Raw genomic sequence first — 16,378 nt, forward strand, 5'->3', positions numbered from 1 at the left:
TTACCCGCCAAGGCACATAGCCTGAACTAAGGTTTTTCAACCTCCAGCCTAATAGCATGATAGAACATAATTGCGACTGAACATGTTGCAGCATGATCAAGTCCTGTTCCATGATGTCTATGGCAGAAGACACTATGCTGTCCAATGAATATATACTGGATGACTGAGTAGTTAACCCATTGTCAACTACAGAGAGTTTTCTCTAAATTAATACGATAAATTTCTTGTATTTTTCTGCAGTCTCTGCTTGCGTAATCTTCCATGCTTCATTATAAGTAAGGCTCCCGGTTTTCCGTTTAAACTGATTTTTACTTATAAATGTAGACGGAAAACTTTTTGTCCTTCATCTGTATTTATAAATATAAACGGAAAAATACTGACAAAGTGCTTTAGCTCAGGGTTGCCTGTTCTGATGCATAGATTGCAGGCTGCTCTCTGCACATGAAAGGCGCGGCCCTCTTAGCGCAGCATTTGGCACTCTCCCTTCACAGGTCATTCCTCAGGACCCCTGGGGGAGCCTGGGGTTGTCATCCCCATCCAGCATGCTCTCACTTCTGGGAAGTGGCACAATACAAATTTCGGGGTGCGGGGGGCCTAATTCTTCCGGCGGAGGGGTGATAAAAACTACAAAGCCTCACTAACAAGTGAAGTGATGGTTTTTTAAAGACCTGCGAAGTACCTGGGTGCGGCTGTGGTTGCCCGGGAAGCTTCTCAGCCCGGGCCGACAGCAGACACACAGGGCGGAGGGGGGTGGGTGAGGGGGGGTCTATGCACGCCTTCATAGGACAGATAAGATCGGAAACTCCATTCACCCAAGACTGGGCCATCCCTTCTCCGGGCAATGCAGTCTCCTTGAGCCCACCCCCCTAGAGTGCATTATATCCCTACCGTTTTTCATGGGTCTCCACATAGAGACAGCAGTGACTCCTTCTGCTCAGTTCTGACTCTAGATTCCAGCAACTTGTCCATGTGCAGTCACTGCACTGAAATGTTTCACAAAATGACTCCAGGTAATACTGCTGCTGTTAACACCCCACCCCAATTTGAATTGTAATTTCTTTGCATGATCTAAGGCAAGAGAGGGTTGCCAGTTTAATTCTTGGAACCGTGGAATTAACAAGGCATTCCTGTGCTATCCACCCATGTCCTCTGCCTCTGATGTCTGTCTTCTAAAATCGAAGCCATCAGCCTGAGCCAGCATTACAAGAGACAGAAGCAGAGAACTTGTCAGGAGTGCATGACCATGTGGCAGATCTGAGCCTTGTAAATATGCTCAGAGTGTTTTCAGATATACTAAGCATGGGGTTGCCACTTTTACAGCAACTGAAATCCTTAATTGTCCCTTTCCAACTGAAAGGGGCATGTCCTTTTGCAGGATCCTTTTATTATAAAGATGGGTGCATACAGAGAGACGCCTTCCTGCCTTTAATTATGTTTCTTCTAAGCAGGTATTATCACAAGCATGCAATTTAGTAGCACAGGGAATTGCAGTTAGGAGTATCGAACTCAGTGATGCTTATTCACTTTGGGTTTGTAGCAAGAAGATTCGATTCAGTTAACCACAGTTAAAACACTGACCACCAGCTATGTCTGCTGGACAACTGTTTTGACCGGTAAGCAAACTGCCTCAGAGGATTAAGGTAACTGCACATCAAATGTGACAAGAGAAGATCAGGATTTAAAGGTCCCTAGGTAGTACAGCCCCGCAATAAAGGTTTCCTCATACAAGTTACACAAGGACTCTTTAGGCTTATGTTCTCTTTAAATTATTTTGGAAAACTTTTCAGATGAATGTTGCGTTTACGCAATTTGATATATTTATACATATATTTAAAACTATTACAACTGAGTGCAAGTGTGCAATGCCTATTTAAATAAATGTGGAAAAATACTGGCTGCAGCGTCTTCTTTTGCTTGCGACAAAAATAAATGTGGAAAAATACAGACTGAAATGCCAAAAAAATAAATACCATAAAACCAGGAGCCCTAATTATAAGCAGCATAGATACCGGCATATATAAAACGTTTTTGACTCGGTTTTCTTGGTCCTTAGCAAGAATTCCCCAAGATCAGCGCCATCTTTAGGTAAAGATAAGTGTTGCTTTACATCCTTAAGTGTAGATCTATCTAGCCAATCAAGACAGAGTTTCCCTACACTGTATGTTGTTACTATTCCAGGATGCTGTCTTTGAACATATCTTGGGTCTGTCCTATTGAATGTGAAACCCTGTGTTTTGTTCAGGAATCAATCTTGACAGTTGTTGGTGTCTGAGGGCCAGATCAACCATTTATTCCAATCTGGATCTGTTCTGTTGTGATACAAAATAGTATGTACGTCGACCTCCCCCTCTGAATTGTTATAGCTATCAGGTGTGTAGGCATGGACAGATTGTTCATGTCTTTGATCTTGGCTATCCCAAGGCAAGACGTCTGTTGGACAGTGTCATTCAAAAACATAATTTGCTCAGGGATGATGCAGGCTCAAAATAAAGCTTCTATCCCCCTGTACCTGCCAATATTTTGTACCCCAGAAAGTTTTTGTCTCAATGTTACCTTTCCAAAAGTCAAAACCTAGTTTAGACACTTGGGCATAAAAGGCTGCAGAATAAATCGGTTTGGTATTTGTCAACATACTTTTCATTCCCGTTTGTTTACATTCTTAAAGTAAAATGATTCTGGATTGGATATATTGAACCCTGAAAAGTACGGAAATTTCATTGCAAATGTTTTTAAGCTACCTTTTGGTGTGTCTGTGTATACAAGTGTGATTTGTAAGCTATTGGTACTTTTTCCCCTTCGTTAAAAGTTAAGTACGTGAATCCGCATTATCCTGGAATGATTTGGATCACTAAGTTGCGTATGTTTACGCATGTTTGCAAATGTTTTGTTGCCAACATGTCTGTTTGGACCAAACGCAAAATTTCGGTGTGTTTTTGTGTTCAATTTACTGTTTTAAAATCAGGTTTAATTCATTCGTAGAGAGGTGTTGCCCTTTCTGCATAATTTAGAATGTAAGTTCTTCAGAAATTCAGGAATCCTAGAATTGACAAAGTTTTTCAGAGTTTTTGGAGATTGGAGCAGCGCAAACTTTTCTAAAAAGTTGGCTGCCAGGCTTTTACCTTCACTTGATAACTCATATCCTAGGAAAAGGATGTTGAGGTGGGCAATTCTTGATTTCTTAAAATTGAATTTGTACCCTTCAGAGGCGAAGCCCAATATAATGGTGTTCACCCTGTTCAAGTGCCTGTCCAAGTCATCGTCTGTCAGATAGATGTCATCGACATATGACAATGCCTCGTCATCATAAGTTTGTAGTAACTCGGTTACCCTTGCTGAGAATAACCCAGGACTATTTATGAATCCTTGAGAGAGACGACAGAAGTGACGATGTGTCCCCATAATTGAGAAAGCTGTCAAATACCTACTTTCAGGTGCAATGTTTTAAAAAAAGAAACCGTTAGAAATATCTAATGTGGTTTTATATTTTTTACTCACAATGTTATTCATTCATGCCGTACTGTGTGCATTTTGCACTGCAAAAGTTTTGCAACAAGAGTTCAAGTGTCTGTAATCCAATACTAGACAATATGTATTATCTGGTTTGGAGACAGGAAATAAAGGATTGTTCATTGATGAGGTGCATGTTTCAATCACCCCCTGGTATTCAAGTTGATCTAAGAGCTCCCTGACCTGTTTTTTAGCTTCTTGCTTAACTGGGTACTGCCTTTGTGCAGTTGGTCGATTTTTTAACTGGATGTTATGGTGAGGCAAGTCCTCATCCCATCCTACATGATTTTTGTAAAATGCTGGAGCTTGGGCGACTGCCCATTTCCTGGCATAAGTATATTTTAAAATAATTGGAATGTGGTTGGAGAAGGCTGGCATAATGATGTCCTCGTCATGTGGGCACTCCCTGACAAATTGTGGTGGCCAGTCTTATTCAGCTAGAAGAATGTCATAACCCTTAGAAAGTCGCTCCCAAAAGAGTGCTCCCACTTTCTTGGTATGCCTGGAGTGATACTTCATATAACTTATGTGGAGACCTAACCCTGGTGTGTGCAGTTTCAACTTGGATGGATTCATTCAAGTCCACTGCCTTCAGAATATCTTTCACGTTCTGGCGAGCTATTGTGACGTCTGCTGAGCTGTCCAACATTGTCTGAGCCCATTCTCAGTTTTTGAGTTGTGTCCTCAAGATCCTTGGCATGTCTGATTTTTAGACCTGCTAGCTTCTTTTTGGTAAATTGAGGTTTCTTGCTTTTCTGAACTTGTTGATCGTCTTTGGACTTCACGCTTTCTTTCTTGTTTACTGACCGTCCTCTTCTTTCGGATTTCGTTGACGAAGTCTGAAAAGTACGAGAGGAACGTGTATCAGTATCTTGATATCTATCAGGTTCTCTCAAATTATCCCTATTCCTGAGGTTGTACCTCCTTTTAGAGGGCTCCTTTTGAGGAGACCTACTTCTGGAATGAGAACGCTTCTCTTTAGAAGTTTGTTCAGTGTTTCACCACTTCTTTTTAGAAGGAGTAGGAGTGTTTTTTAGTAAAGACCTTTTCAGGACTTTCTGACAGTTGGAGTTTAACTGTATAGTTCTATTAAGTTTTGTATATTACTAAGTAATTGTTCGTCCGACATTGCTTCAATGTCAGGGTCAGGTATGTAGCCGGCTAGGGTGGACCATGTTGCTACTGGTCTACCTGTGGACCGAGCCTGGTAATGTGATTTAAATGTTTTAGGGCACCTTTAAACCAGAGCTTGTGCTCTTGGTATGTGAGTGGAATTTCAATATCCTCAAAAGGAATGTATTCCTCTGGTGGATCATCTTCCTTGTAGAAGTGAAACACATGTGTTATTGGATTTGCTTCAGGGAAGACTATCCACGAATAGAATACCTCTGTCTGGTGATTTTCGTGTGCCTCCATAACAAAAACTGCCCTACCACCTCTCGAAGTTAGGCCATGTTTTCTAAGTTTTATAGTGATGGCTTTCCTTAAATTTAGAGGTATGGCTATAACATCCTCGTCAGTTTCTTGGAAACCTGTAGGGTTAAAAGCTGCATCGACTGGATCAGCCGCAGCTCCATGGATTTCGGTATTGTTGTCGTTATTCGACATTGTTTAATGAAATTCTGCAGAGCAAGTTTCAAAGAAACAAAGATAAGGTGCACAATATTTTGTAACACTGTATCCTTCAATGTTGAATAAACCAAAAAGCTAGTACATAGGATTTTTGTCCTACTCAGCTATGGCGGATATTATCCCTTACCCACTCCAGACGTCCATTTGAGTTTTACAGAAAAAGGGGTCTCTGAGAAAAGCACATCTGAGTTACTTTAGTATCTAGCATTAAATTAGTGCCTTACCAAACCGCTGGGCGCCATGCAGTGTAGCACCTATATTCCAATAGGCTCTGCGCATTGGAATAATATACACTATAGATTTGACATAGGACTGAGGTTAGTATGCCCCTATCAAGTACACTAAACTTAATTGTGTGTGCCAGCTAATTCATTCAAGTCCACTGTCTCCAGAGGTCACTAGAAACTTTCTCGAATAAACAAGAAGGGATTAGTTTCGGACAACCGCATAAACATGACAACTTTGTTTCCTCTAGAACCAGAACAATATCTTCAGATTAGATTACTATTTCACTCAGTCAATCGTGCATGCTTCGTTTCTACAGAGTTTGCACAGAAATACAGAGACGGGTGTTTCAATAAAAGGGGTTTATTGAACAGTCTTATTTCTCATGCAAGAGAGGTGAACTGCTACAATCGTTATAATACATACAGCGTAAACAGTAATATAAAATAATACTGTAATAGCATTGTCTATTGCTATGACATATATAAAAATACATACATAAATAACAGGCTAAAATACTCAATTGGTTCTTCTAAAATACGCCTACCACAGTGTACCTAATCTAGGTCTAGTACGAGGGAAGAAGTAGGTGCTGTCTTTAGCATAGGTTTCGTTTTGCCAAGAATTGCCAAAGGTTTCTCTAGGTTCTAATCAGCTCCATACCTTAGAATGAGAGAGGTTGGTATCTCTGTCTCAGGACTCGATTTCCCAACACCCCGCAAGGCGAGTCAGAAACGCTGGAGCTGGGTTTCCTGGCAAGAGGGTGACAGCTTGTTGGTCAGTGCATCAACTGTAGAGTTGGCTTGCTTCGGCACTTGCTGTAGCGAGCTGCGTCATGCAAGTAGGTAGTCGAACTGCACCAAACCACACCGATCTTTGCCATAGCAAGTGAAGGTATATTTATACCTTGAAGGTGTTTAGGAATGCCAGTATTGACGTAAAGTCTGGTATATGAACGTCATGAATGAACCCCTAAGGAATAGATGTTCATGCATAATAAATGAGTTCTTGGAAGATTCAATATCCAAGCAAGAGGAAGTCCCTAACGGCTTAAGAGTCTGGTTTTCCAAGAAATCGTTGGGACGTAGATGAACGGATGGAAGTAGCCATGCCTGTATTTGGGTAGCATGGGCTATGCCTAAATAAGGACTGGATTTCGATGCCTATATATGTGAAACGCGAATCGTACCTATATAAGGGCATGAATCGGGAAATTAATTTTTCAATCTAAAATCAAACACAACACCAGGAGGGCAGCAGTCTGTCTCGAGGACAACCGTCTTTGGTTGACCAAAGATGGATAATGGAAAGTTTTGTGCAACAAAGTGACAACTTTCAAACATTTTCATTTACAATAGTTACATTAAACTCGACTTGCGCATCAAGTCGGATTTAATGCAATGATTCTTTTGAAACCCTAACATTTCAAATGTAGTAGTCCCATTTGGAAGTTAGCAATGCTGAGTTGTCAGTGTGTAACTCCACACTAACCAATGGAGGTACTAGTCTTAATACAGTGAAAACTACAATGCAGGGTTTTTGCTGTCAGGACATGTAAAACATAACTGATATCCTTCTCTTCAATAAAATGCACCCTGCCTTTGAGGCTCTTTAGACATACTTTAGGTGTGACTTACAAATATTAAAAAAGGAAGATTTGGGCTCTGCAAGAGGTTTAAATGACAGAGTCGAGTTAGCAGTTTTAAAGCTGCTCTGCCAGCCTGCAATGGCAGTGTGGGAGAGATGTTACACATTGTCACACTCGTGGTGTCATAATAAGTGTTGCAATCATGAGGAACACTTAATGCATAGACCTCGGGTACATCAGGTGTCATGCATTAGGGACCAATGTATTGGTAAACTTATGCTGATTAGAGATAAGCCACTTAAACATACACTTTTAAGGGTCAGAGTACAAGCACTGACGCTCGAATGCAGGTTCCAGAGGCACTACACAGTCATTACACAGCACTAAATCCAGCAATAGTAGGGTAAAAAGTGTAAGGGAGAGCCTGCAAAAAGAATCTCTCCTCAGACTTCTATACGCAATTAAGCTTCTGTTTATTTTGCTACAAATAACCAAACAGCATATTACATATTACGGATCTTCATACGCCATGATGTTTTCTCATGAGAATTAGTTATAAATATTTTCTCCTGTCACTTACTATTAAGGCTATAACATGAAATTTCCCTTTTTAGTTCCAACTGACGTTTTATTGCACATTTATTTTCACAAGTGTGTGTCTACATGTGTGCATATAAATTCATGATACAAGTTGTATTTTAGAAAAGCAGACAGTTGTCATGAAGAGGGAATATTCGAATGTGAGTAAATTGGGTATTCCGGTCTTAAGAAAAGCTCTTGGTCTGAAACCAATGCAATGATGATCTTCACCTATATACTTTCAACATATACGCACACAATTATATTTACCAGTCATGTACCCCTGTGCAGGGCAAGACAGCAATGTCTATAATATGAAGAATTGTCAAATAATAGAATAAGTAAGGTGAAAGAGAGGACTCATTCCATTTGTCTTCTGGATTCACTTTTACACCCATTCTATCTCCCAAATGCTGATATATTTCAATTATCCTTGCTCACAATTATTCCACATTCTAGGCTATGAGTTTTCTACAATTAACGGATTCTCTGATTATTTTACAATATCTGCATTCTTGTGACACCTTTTTCATGTTTGCCAAAGTGAATTGGCTTCAATGAGGGTATCAGATTGAAGCTTTACCTAGATTCAGAACAATAAAAAGGTTTCTCATGACAGTTATTTCTTATCGGTGAAGCTTTCCCCACATTCTGTGCATGGACACGGTTTCTCACGAGTGTGGGTTATTTGATGTCTTAAGATAGCTTTCTTCTTAGTGAAGCCTCTCCCACATTCAGTACATCAATGCGGTTTCTCACGAGCATGGATTCTCTGATGCTTCAAAAATGTGCTCTTCTGAGCGAACCTTTTTTCACATTCTGTACACTGAAATGGTTTCTCACCAGTGTGGATTCTCTGATGCTGCAACAAAATGCTTTTCAAAGCGAAGCTATTCCTGCATTCTGTACACTGATAGGGTTTCTCACCAGTGTGGATTCTCTGATGATTCAACAGTGTGCGCTTCTCATTAAAGCTTTTCCCGCATTCTGTACACTGATAGGGTTTCTCACCAGTATGGATTCTACGATGATTCAACAGTGTGCCCTTCCAAGTAAAGCTTTTCCCGCATTCTATACAGAGATAGGGTTTCTCACCATTGTGGATTCTCTCATGATTCAACAATGTGCATTTCACAGTAAAGCTTTTACCGCATTCTTTACACTGAAATGGTTTTTCACCACTATGAATTCTCTGATGATCCACTAAGCAGCTCTTCAAACTGAAGCTTTTTCCACATTCTGTGCAGTGATAGGGTTTCTCACCAGTATGGATTCTCTGATGCTGAAGCAGTGAGTTCTTCTGAGTGAACCTTTTTCCACATTCTATGCAATGATAGGGTTTCTCACCAGTGTGGAATCTCTGATGCAACAACAAACTGTTTTTCACACTAAAGCTTTTTCCACATTCTGTGCAATTATAGGGTTTCTCACCAGTATGGATTCTCTGATGGGTGAACAACGTACCATTCGCAGCAAAGCTTTTCCAGCATTCTGTACACTGGTAGGGTTTCTCACCAGTATGGATTCTCTGATGATTAATTAGTGTACGCTTCCCAGTAAAGCTTTTCGCACATTCTGTACACTGATATGGTTTCTCACCAGTATGAATTCTCTGATGGCTAATTAGCGCACCCTTCTCAGTAAAGCTTTTCCCGCATTCTGTACACTGATAGGGTTTCTCACCAGTATGGATTCTCTGATGGCTCAACAGCATACCCTTCCGATTAAAGCTTTTCCCACATTCTGTACACTGATAGGGTTTCTCACCAGTATGGATTCTCTGATGCGTCAACAGCTTATCCTTCACAGTAAAGCTTTTCCCGCATTCTGTACACTCATATCGTTTCTCACCAGTGTGGATTCTCTGATGCTTCAACAAACTGCTGTTCACAGTAAAGCTTTTCCCACATTCTGTGCAGTGGAAGGGTTTCTCTCCAGGATTGACTCTATGGTGTTTTAACAAACTGTATGTCTTAATAAAGCTTTTCCCACATTCTGTATACTGATAGGCTTTCTCCTCATTATGACGTCTCTGATGTACCAACAGTTTGCTATTTGCAGTGAAGCATTTCTCACATTCAGTACCCTGATATGGTTTATCGGCAGGATGGGTTGCCTTATGCATCATCAGTGCGCCGTTCTTACTGAAACATTTCCTACATTCAGTACATTGATAGGGTTTATCGGCGGCAGAATGGGTCGTCTAATGCATCATCAGTGTCCCGCTCTCACTGAAGCATTTCCAATATTCTGTACAATGATAGGGTTCCTAACCAGTATGGGTACTCTGATGAATGTACTGTATGCTATTAAAAGTAAAGATTTTCTCACATTTGGTACACTGATTACCTCACCAGTTTACATGATTTTATGCTTCACCAGTGTGCGGTTATCAGAGAATCGTTTTGCACTTTTTGTACAGTTGCACGGTTTCTAACCAGTATGGACTATATGACAACAGTAATTTCTTCTCAGTGAAGTTTATCTCACATTCATTACACTGAAAGTTTCTCTCCAGCACAGATTATCTGTTGCTTCACCAGGGTGCCATGCTCAGTGAAGCTTTTCCCACATTCCGTACACTGGTAAGGCCTAGCCTCAGAAGGAACGATTTGATGCCTGTGCAGCCGAGAGCCCTTGGTGCAGGTTTATCCACATTCCATATACAGCTAGATTTTCTCTACTGTAAGAATTCTATGATATTTCAATTGAAATGTTCTGGTGGGTCCCGCTTTTCTCACACTACTTTTAATGGTATGGTTTATCCTCAGGATATTCATATTAACTGCTCTAATTTTGCATTAGAATTACAATTGTGAAAGTGAAACTTTTCTCCCATTCTGAACTAGTTTGGTTTCTTACTAGAACCAAACATCAGAGGATCTTATCTAAACTATAATTTCAGAGCAAAGGTTTGCACACTCAGTATACTCAAAGAGATTTTCTCTGGTGCGGATCTTTTAAACCGTCCATAAAATGAGCTCTGCATGAGCTTTTTCAAACACTAGGCCAGTATTTCTCCCCTGAACTTTTATCGTAGGGTCTGTATCCAAGTCCAACATCCAGCCGAGGGTTTTGTCAGTCTCTGCACACTATACAGTTGATCATCTGGTGATGCTGCCAAGGGCTTTTCTGGTGCTTGGGGTGCTGAAGGTCTCTTCTTCAGGTTCTTGGATTCTGTGAATGAGAAACAAATCTCTGTGATGGTGGGATTTAAATCAGGAAGCAGTTTTCATCAAAGGGATTATAAAAGACAGCAAAACAGGATGAGGAAGGAGTATTTTTGAAGGGGAGAGGCACAGAAGGAAGGAAGAGAAAAGCAAAGGGGTCTGTAATCAAGATATTAAGGTTTAATGCCACAGACCATACATGTAAAGTACACTTTTCTGATTGCAACTGGTAAACTAGTCAATCCAGTTGGTGCCTCTGCCAATCAGACAAGAACTGACCAGATCGTTCAGTTTTGAAAAAACTTTGTCCCTTAACCATGACACTTTACTGGTTGTTAGCCCAGCTACAGCACTAGTACTCCCAAGATTGACTAATAACTTCTAGGACTAGTAAAGCATGTGAATAGTACCTCCACAGACCCAGACTCCAAATGCCAGATCCCTGGAAGCTCCAGTGGAACTGCCCCAGGATCTTATTGACTTTGTGAAGTAAACTTCCATAATGCAATTAATATTGGATTACTTCTCTGAGCAAATTCGCAATATTTCAAATCTAAGGAGAGGTTTCATAACATTTCAGACCTACAATGTCTGAAGACAAGTTAATTACTCCCATAAAGCATCGATGTGAGAACGTGTCATGCCATTTCAAAAATCCATTTAGAGGTTGTGCAGTAGATTTTTCCCCTCTAGTACTCATTGACTAACTGGGTAAGAAAGCATAAATCACCCAGAGAATAGACGCGGACTACTGTCTCGGGAGGAATATATTCTATATTTAAAAACCCACTACCAGCAAAAGACAAACATCAGTGAATTATAAATCCCACACACATACGTGGGAGTTCAAAGCCAATAATCATCTATGATCCCTACACAGGCAGCCCTCCCTTGCAGAGCACATGTGGGATCCAAGACAGCCAATGCCTAGCCAGATAGGAGTCCAGGACCACGAGAGCCTCCACAGCCTTCAAAAGTCAATTATATCCCTTAGGAAGCCAACTCACACCCATCAGCAATCTTCTCCTGAAGGTGTTCCCCCACCATAGCACCATGCTGTTCCACAGGTGTAGGGCTTGGGGTTAGAGGAGTGATAAAGGGTTGGGGAGGATCTGGGAGGGGGCCACCCACCTCTGCCAGGGACCACGGAGCATGCTCACCATAGAGTTGACTGCTGGGCAAAGAGTCACCTCTCTAAGACTGAGCAAGACAGGGAGTGTCTGACCAACTCCCTCCTGCATGGCCTACATTTTGTTACATTAGTAGAAGGGGACTTTTGAGATGTAAAATAGAGATTTGGTCCTGAACACACAACAACTGGCCCTGGACTAACCCCAGATAACCTTTCACTCATATTTTCTACAAAACTATTTTGCCACAAAGCCCCTCACTCTTTATGCATACACTCCCAAAACACCAATAATTACTTTTCCAGCTCTCTATACATTCCACACATAGCAAGGGAGAAAGATGAACATTCCAAAGTTGATAGCCCACAGGGAAACAGCACTTTCCGGAGAGAGCTCTGATCTACAACCATGTAGGGTTTGACATTACATGTGCCCTGTGGTGCAGGGGCGGAAATCATCATTCTCAGCACCCCAAGAAACACAATATGCCCAGTATCCAGCCTTGGCAGAGGGGTAGCGCACAGCCAGGATGACGTCTGCCACTTTAACTACAAATCAAGAGTGCTCACATATCCTTGCTCTGTCTCAAACCACAAATGTGGAGAAATGTTTTTCCAGCTAATATTTCTTTAACCCAAATCAGCCTATTATGACATCGAGGCACTTTACGAGTCGATACAGTTTAAGGTGCACACTAGATGTGCAAGTCATTTCAGAGGTACCTCTCAGTGTGAGACGATCAGAAAAAGAACACTGAATGCATATAGTGATTACAAAGGTACAATACAGGAATAGTGTAGAGTACGCACTAGTCTGTGACCAATTAACACAGACTGCAAGGGGCTCAGAGGAGTAATGGGGCTCTAGTGGGCTCAGAGGAGCACTGAGGCTGCAGGGGGCTCAGAGGAGCACTGAGGCTGCAGGGGGCTCAGAGGAATACTGTGGCTGCAGGGAGCTCAGAGGAACACTGGCTGCAGGGAGCTCAGAGGAACACTGTGGCTGCAGGGAGCTCAGAGGAACACTGTGGCTGAAGGGAACTCAGAGGAACACTGTGTCTGCAAGGGGCTCAGAGGAGCACTGAGGCTCCAGGAGCTCAGAGGAGTACTGAGGCTGCAGGAGCTCAGAGGGGCACTGAGGCTGCAGGGGCTCAGAGGAGCACTGAGGCTGCAGGAGCTCAGAGGAGCACTGAGGCTGCAGGAGCTCAGAGGAGCACTGAGGCTCCAGGGGCTCAGAGGAGCACTGAGGCTCCAGGGGCTCAGAGGAGCACTGAGGCTGGAGGGGGCTCAAAGGAGCACTGAGGCTGCAGGGGGCTCAGAGCAGGGCTCAGAGGAGCACTGAGGCTGCAGGGGGCTCAGAGCAGGGCTCAGAGCAGCACTGAGGCTGCAGGGGGCTCAGAGCAGCACTGAGGCTGCAGGGGGCACAGAGCAGCACTGAGGCTGCAGGGGGCACAGAGCAGCACTGAGGCTGCAGGGGCTCAGAGGAGCACTGAGGCTGCAGGGGCTCAGAGGAGCACAGAGGCTGCAGGGGGCTCAGAGGAGCACAGAGGCTGCAGGGGCTCAGAGGAGCACTGAGGCTGCAGGGGGCTGAGAGGAGCACAGAGGCTGCAGGGGCTCAGAGGAGCACAGAGGCTGCAGGGGCTCAGAGGAGCACTGAGGCTGCAGGGGGCTCAGAGGAGCACTGAGGCTGCAGGGGGCTCAGAGGAGCACTGAGGCTGCAGGGGGCTCAGAGGAGCACTGAGGCTGCAGGGGGTTCAGAGGAGCACTGAGGCTGCAGGGGGCTCTAGAGGAGCACTGAGGCTGCAGGGGGCTCAGAGGAGCACTGAGGCTGCAGGAAGCTCAGAGGAGCACTGAGGCTGCAGGGGGCTCAGGGGAGGACTGAGGCTGCAGGGGGCTCAGAGGAGCACTGAGGCTGCAGGGGGCTGAGAGGAGCACTGAGGCTGCAGGGAGCTCAGAGGAGAACTGAGGCTGCAGGGGGCTCAGAGGCACACTGAAGTTCTGGGGGCTCATAGGAGCACTCAGGAGGCAGGAGCGCAGAGGAGAACTGAGGCTGCAGGGGCTCAGAGGAGCACTGAGGCTGCAGGGGGCTCAGAGGAGCACTGAGGCTGCAGGGGGCTCAGAGGAGCACTGAGGCTGCAGGGGGCTCAGAGGAGCACTGAGGCTAAAGGGGGCTCAGAGGAGCACTGAGGTTGCAGGGGGCTCAGAGGAGCACTGAGGCTGCAGGGGGCACTGAGGCTGCAGGAAGCTCAGAGGAGCACTGAGGCTGCAGGGGGCTCAGAGAAGCACTGAGGCTGCAGGGGGCTCAGAGGAGCACTGAGGCTGCAGGGGGCTCAGAGGAGCACTGAGGCTGCAGGGGGCTCAGAGGAGCACTGAGGCTGCAGGGGGCTCAGAGGAGCACTGAGGCTGCAGGGGGCTCAGAGGAGCACTGAGGCTGCAGGGGGCTCAGAGGAGCACTGAGGCTGCAGGGGGCTCAGGGGAGCACTGAGGCTGCAGGGGGCTCAGGGGAGCACTGAGGCTGCAGGGGGCTCAGGGGAGCACTGAGGCTGCAGGGGGCTCAGGGGAGGACTGAGGCTGCAGGGGGCTCAGAGGAGGACTGAGGCTGCAGGGGGCTCAGAGGAGCACTGAGGCTGCAGGGGCTCAGAGGAGCACTGAGGCTGCAGGGGCTCAGAGGAGCACTGAGGATGCAGAGGCTCAGAGGAGCACTGAGGATGCAGAGGCTCAGAGGAGCACTGAGGATGCAGAGTCTCAGAGAAGCACAGAGGCTGCAGGGGGCTCAGAGGAGCACAGAGGCTGCAGGGGGCTCAGAGGAGCACAGAGGCTGCAGGGGGCTCAGAGGAGCACAGAGGCTGCAGGGGCTCAGAGGAGCACAGAGGCTGCAGGGGCTCAGAGGAGCACAGAGGCTGCAGGGGCTCAGAGGAGCACTGAGGCTGCAGGGGGCTCAGAGGAGCACTGAGGCTGCAGGGGGCTCAGAGGAGCACTGAGGCTGCAGGGGGCTCAGAGGAGCACTGAGGCTAAAGGGGGCTCAGAGGAGCACTGAGGCTGCAGGGGGCTCAGAGGAGCACTGAGGCTGCAGGGGGCTCAGAGGAGCACTGAGGCTGCAGGGGGCTCAGAGGAGCACCGAGGCTGCAGGGGGCCCAGAGGAGCATTGAAGCCGCAGGGAGCTCAGAGGAGCAGAGATGTTGGGAGCAGCTCATAAGACCACGTAGGCTGCAGGGGGCTCAGAGGAGCACTGGAGAGCAGGGGGCTCAGAGGAGCCCTAAAGCTGCAGGGAGCTTGGAGGAGCCCTATAGCTGTAGAAGCTCAGAGGAGCACAGGGGATCAGATGAGAACTCAGGCTCCAAGGGACTCAGATGAGCTCTGAGGCGGCAAGGTGCTCAGGGGCCACCGAGATCACAGAGACTGTAGGGGTCAGTTGAAAACTGAAGCTGCTGGGCGCTTACAGGATCACTGATGCTGCAGGGAGGAGGCTGCAGTGGTTCAGAGGAAAACTGAAGCTGCAGGGAGGAGGCTGGAAGGGTCTCAGCGTAGAGCAGATGCAACAGGGGGCTCAGAGGAGCACTGAGGCTGGGGGAGCTCACAGATCACCGAGGATGCAGGGAGGTTTGAGAAGCACAGAGGCTGTGGGGGCTCAGAATAGCACTGAGGCTACAGGGGTCAGAGAAGCAGTAAGTATGCAGGGAGCTCACAAGAGCACTGAGGCTGGGGGAGCGCACAGGATCACTGATGATGCAGGGAGCACAGAGGAGCACTAAGGATGCAGGGAGTTCAGAGGACCAATGAGACTGCAGGAGGCTCAAAATAGCACTGAGGTTGCAGGGGGCTCAGAGGAGTACCGAGACAACAGGGGTCTCATAAGAGCAGAGCAATGTAGCTGTAAAAGGCCACTGAGGCTGGGGGTAGCTCAGAAGAGCACTGGGGCTGCGCGGAGCTCAGAGGAGCACTGAGGCTGCAGGGAGCTCAGAGGAGCACTGAGGCTACGGAGGTCAGAGGAGCACTGAGGCTGTAGGGGGCTCTGAGAAACATTGAGGTTACGGAGGTCAGAGGAGCACTGAGGCTACGGAGGTCAGAGGAGCACGGAGGTCAGAGGAGCACTGAGGCTACGTAGGTCAGAGGAGCACTGAAGTTGCAGGGGGCTAAGAGGGACACTGAGGCTGAAGGGGCCTCATAGGAGCACCGAGGGTCCAGGGGCTCAGAGAAACATCAAGGATGCAGGGGCTCAGAGGAGTACCGAGGCAACAGGGGTCTCATAAGAGCAGAGCAATGTAGCTGTAAAAGACCACTGAGGCTGGGGGTAGCTCAGAAGAGCTCTGAGGCTGCAGGGGGCTCATAGGGGCACCGAGGATGCAGGGGCTCAGAGTAGCATTAAGAAGATGACAGAGGCTGTGGGGAAGCGGACGGGGGCTCAGAGGAGCACTGGGTTAGTAGGATTCAGAGAAGCACTAATGATGCAGGGAGGTTAGATGAGCATGGAGGTTGCAGGAGGCCCAGAGGAGCACAGAGGCAACAGGGGACTCAGAGGAGCACTAAGGCTGCTGGCGTTCAGAGGAACAC

The 16,378-nt window shown here is 46.0% G+C and overlaps 1 protein-coding gene across 1 annotated transcript in view; it reads right to left on the minus strand.

Annotated features, from left to right (window-relative positions):
• Nucleotides 1–5,711: 5,711 nt before the first annotated feature.
• The window catches only part of LOC147725023 (uncharacterized), a 59,519-nt gene continuing 48,852 nt past the window's right edge, over nucleotides 5,712–16,378 (minus strand). Inside the window, exon 2 of the mRNA XM_086966486.1 lies at nucleotides 5,712–10,708. Within this exon, the coding sequence (XP_086822612.1) occupies nucleotides 8,274–9,659 (1,386 nt within the window). The 5' untranslated portion in view covers nucleotides 9,660–10,708 and the 3' untranslated portion in view covers nucleotides 5,712–8,273. The remainder of the gene's footprint in view (nucleotides 10,709–16,378) is intronic.

Source organism: Lissotriton vulgaris, chromosome 4_1 (genome assembly GCF_964263255.1).
Source record: "Lissotriton vulgaris chromosome 4_1, aLisVul1.2, whole genome shotgun sequence".
Classification (NCBI taxonomy): domain Eukaryota; kingdom Metazoa; phylum Chordata; class Amphibia; order Caudata; family Salamandridae; genus Lissotriton; species Lissotriton vulgaris.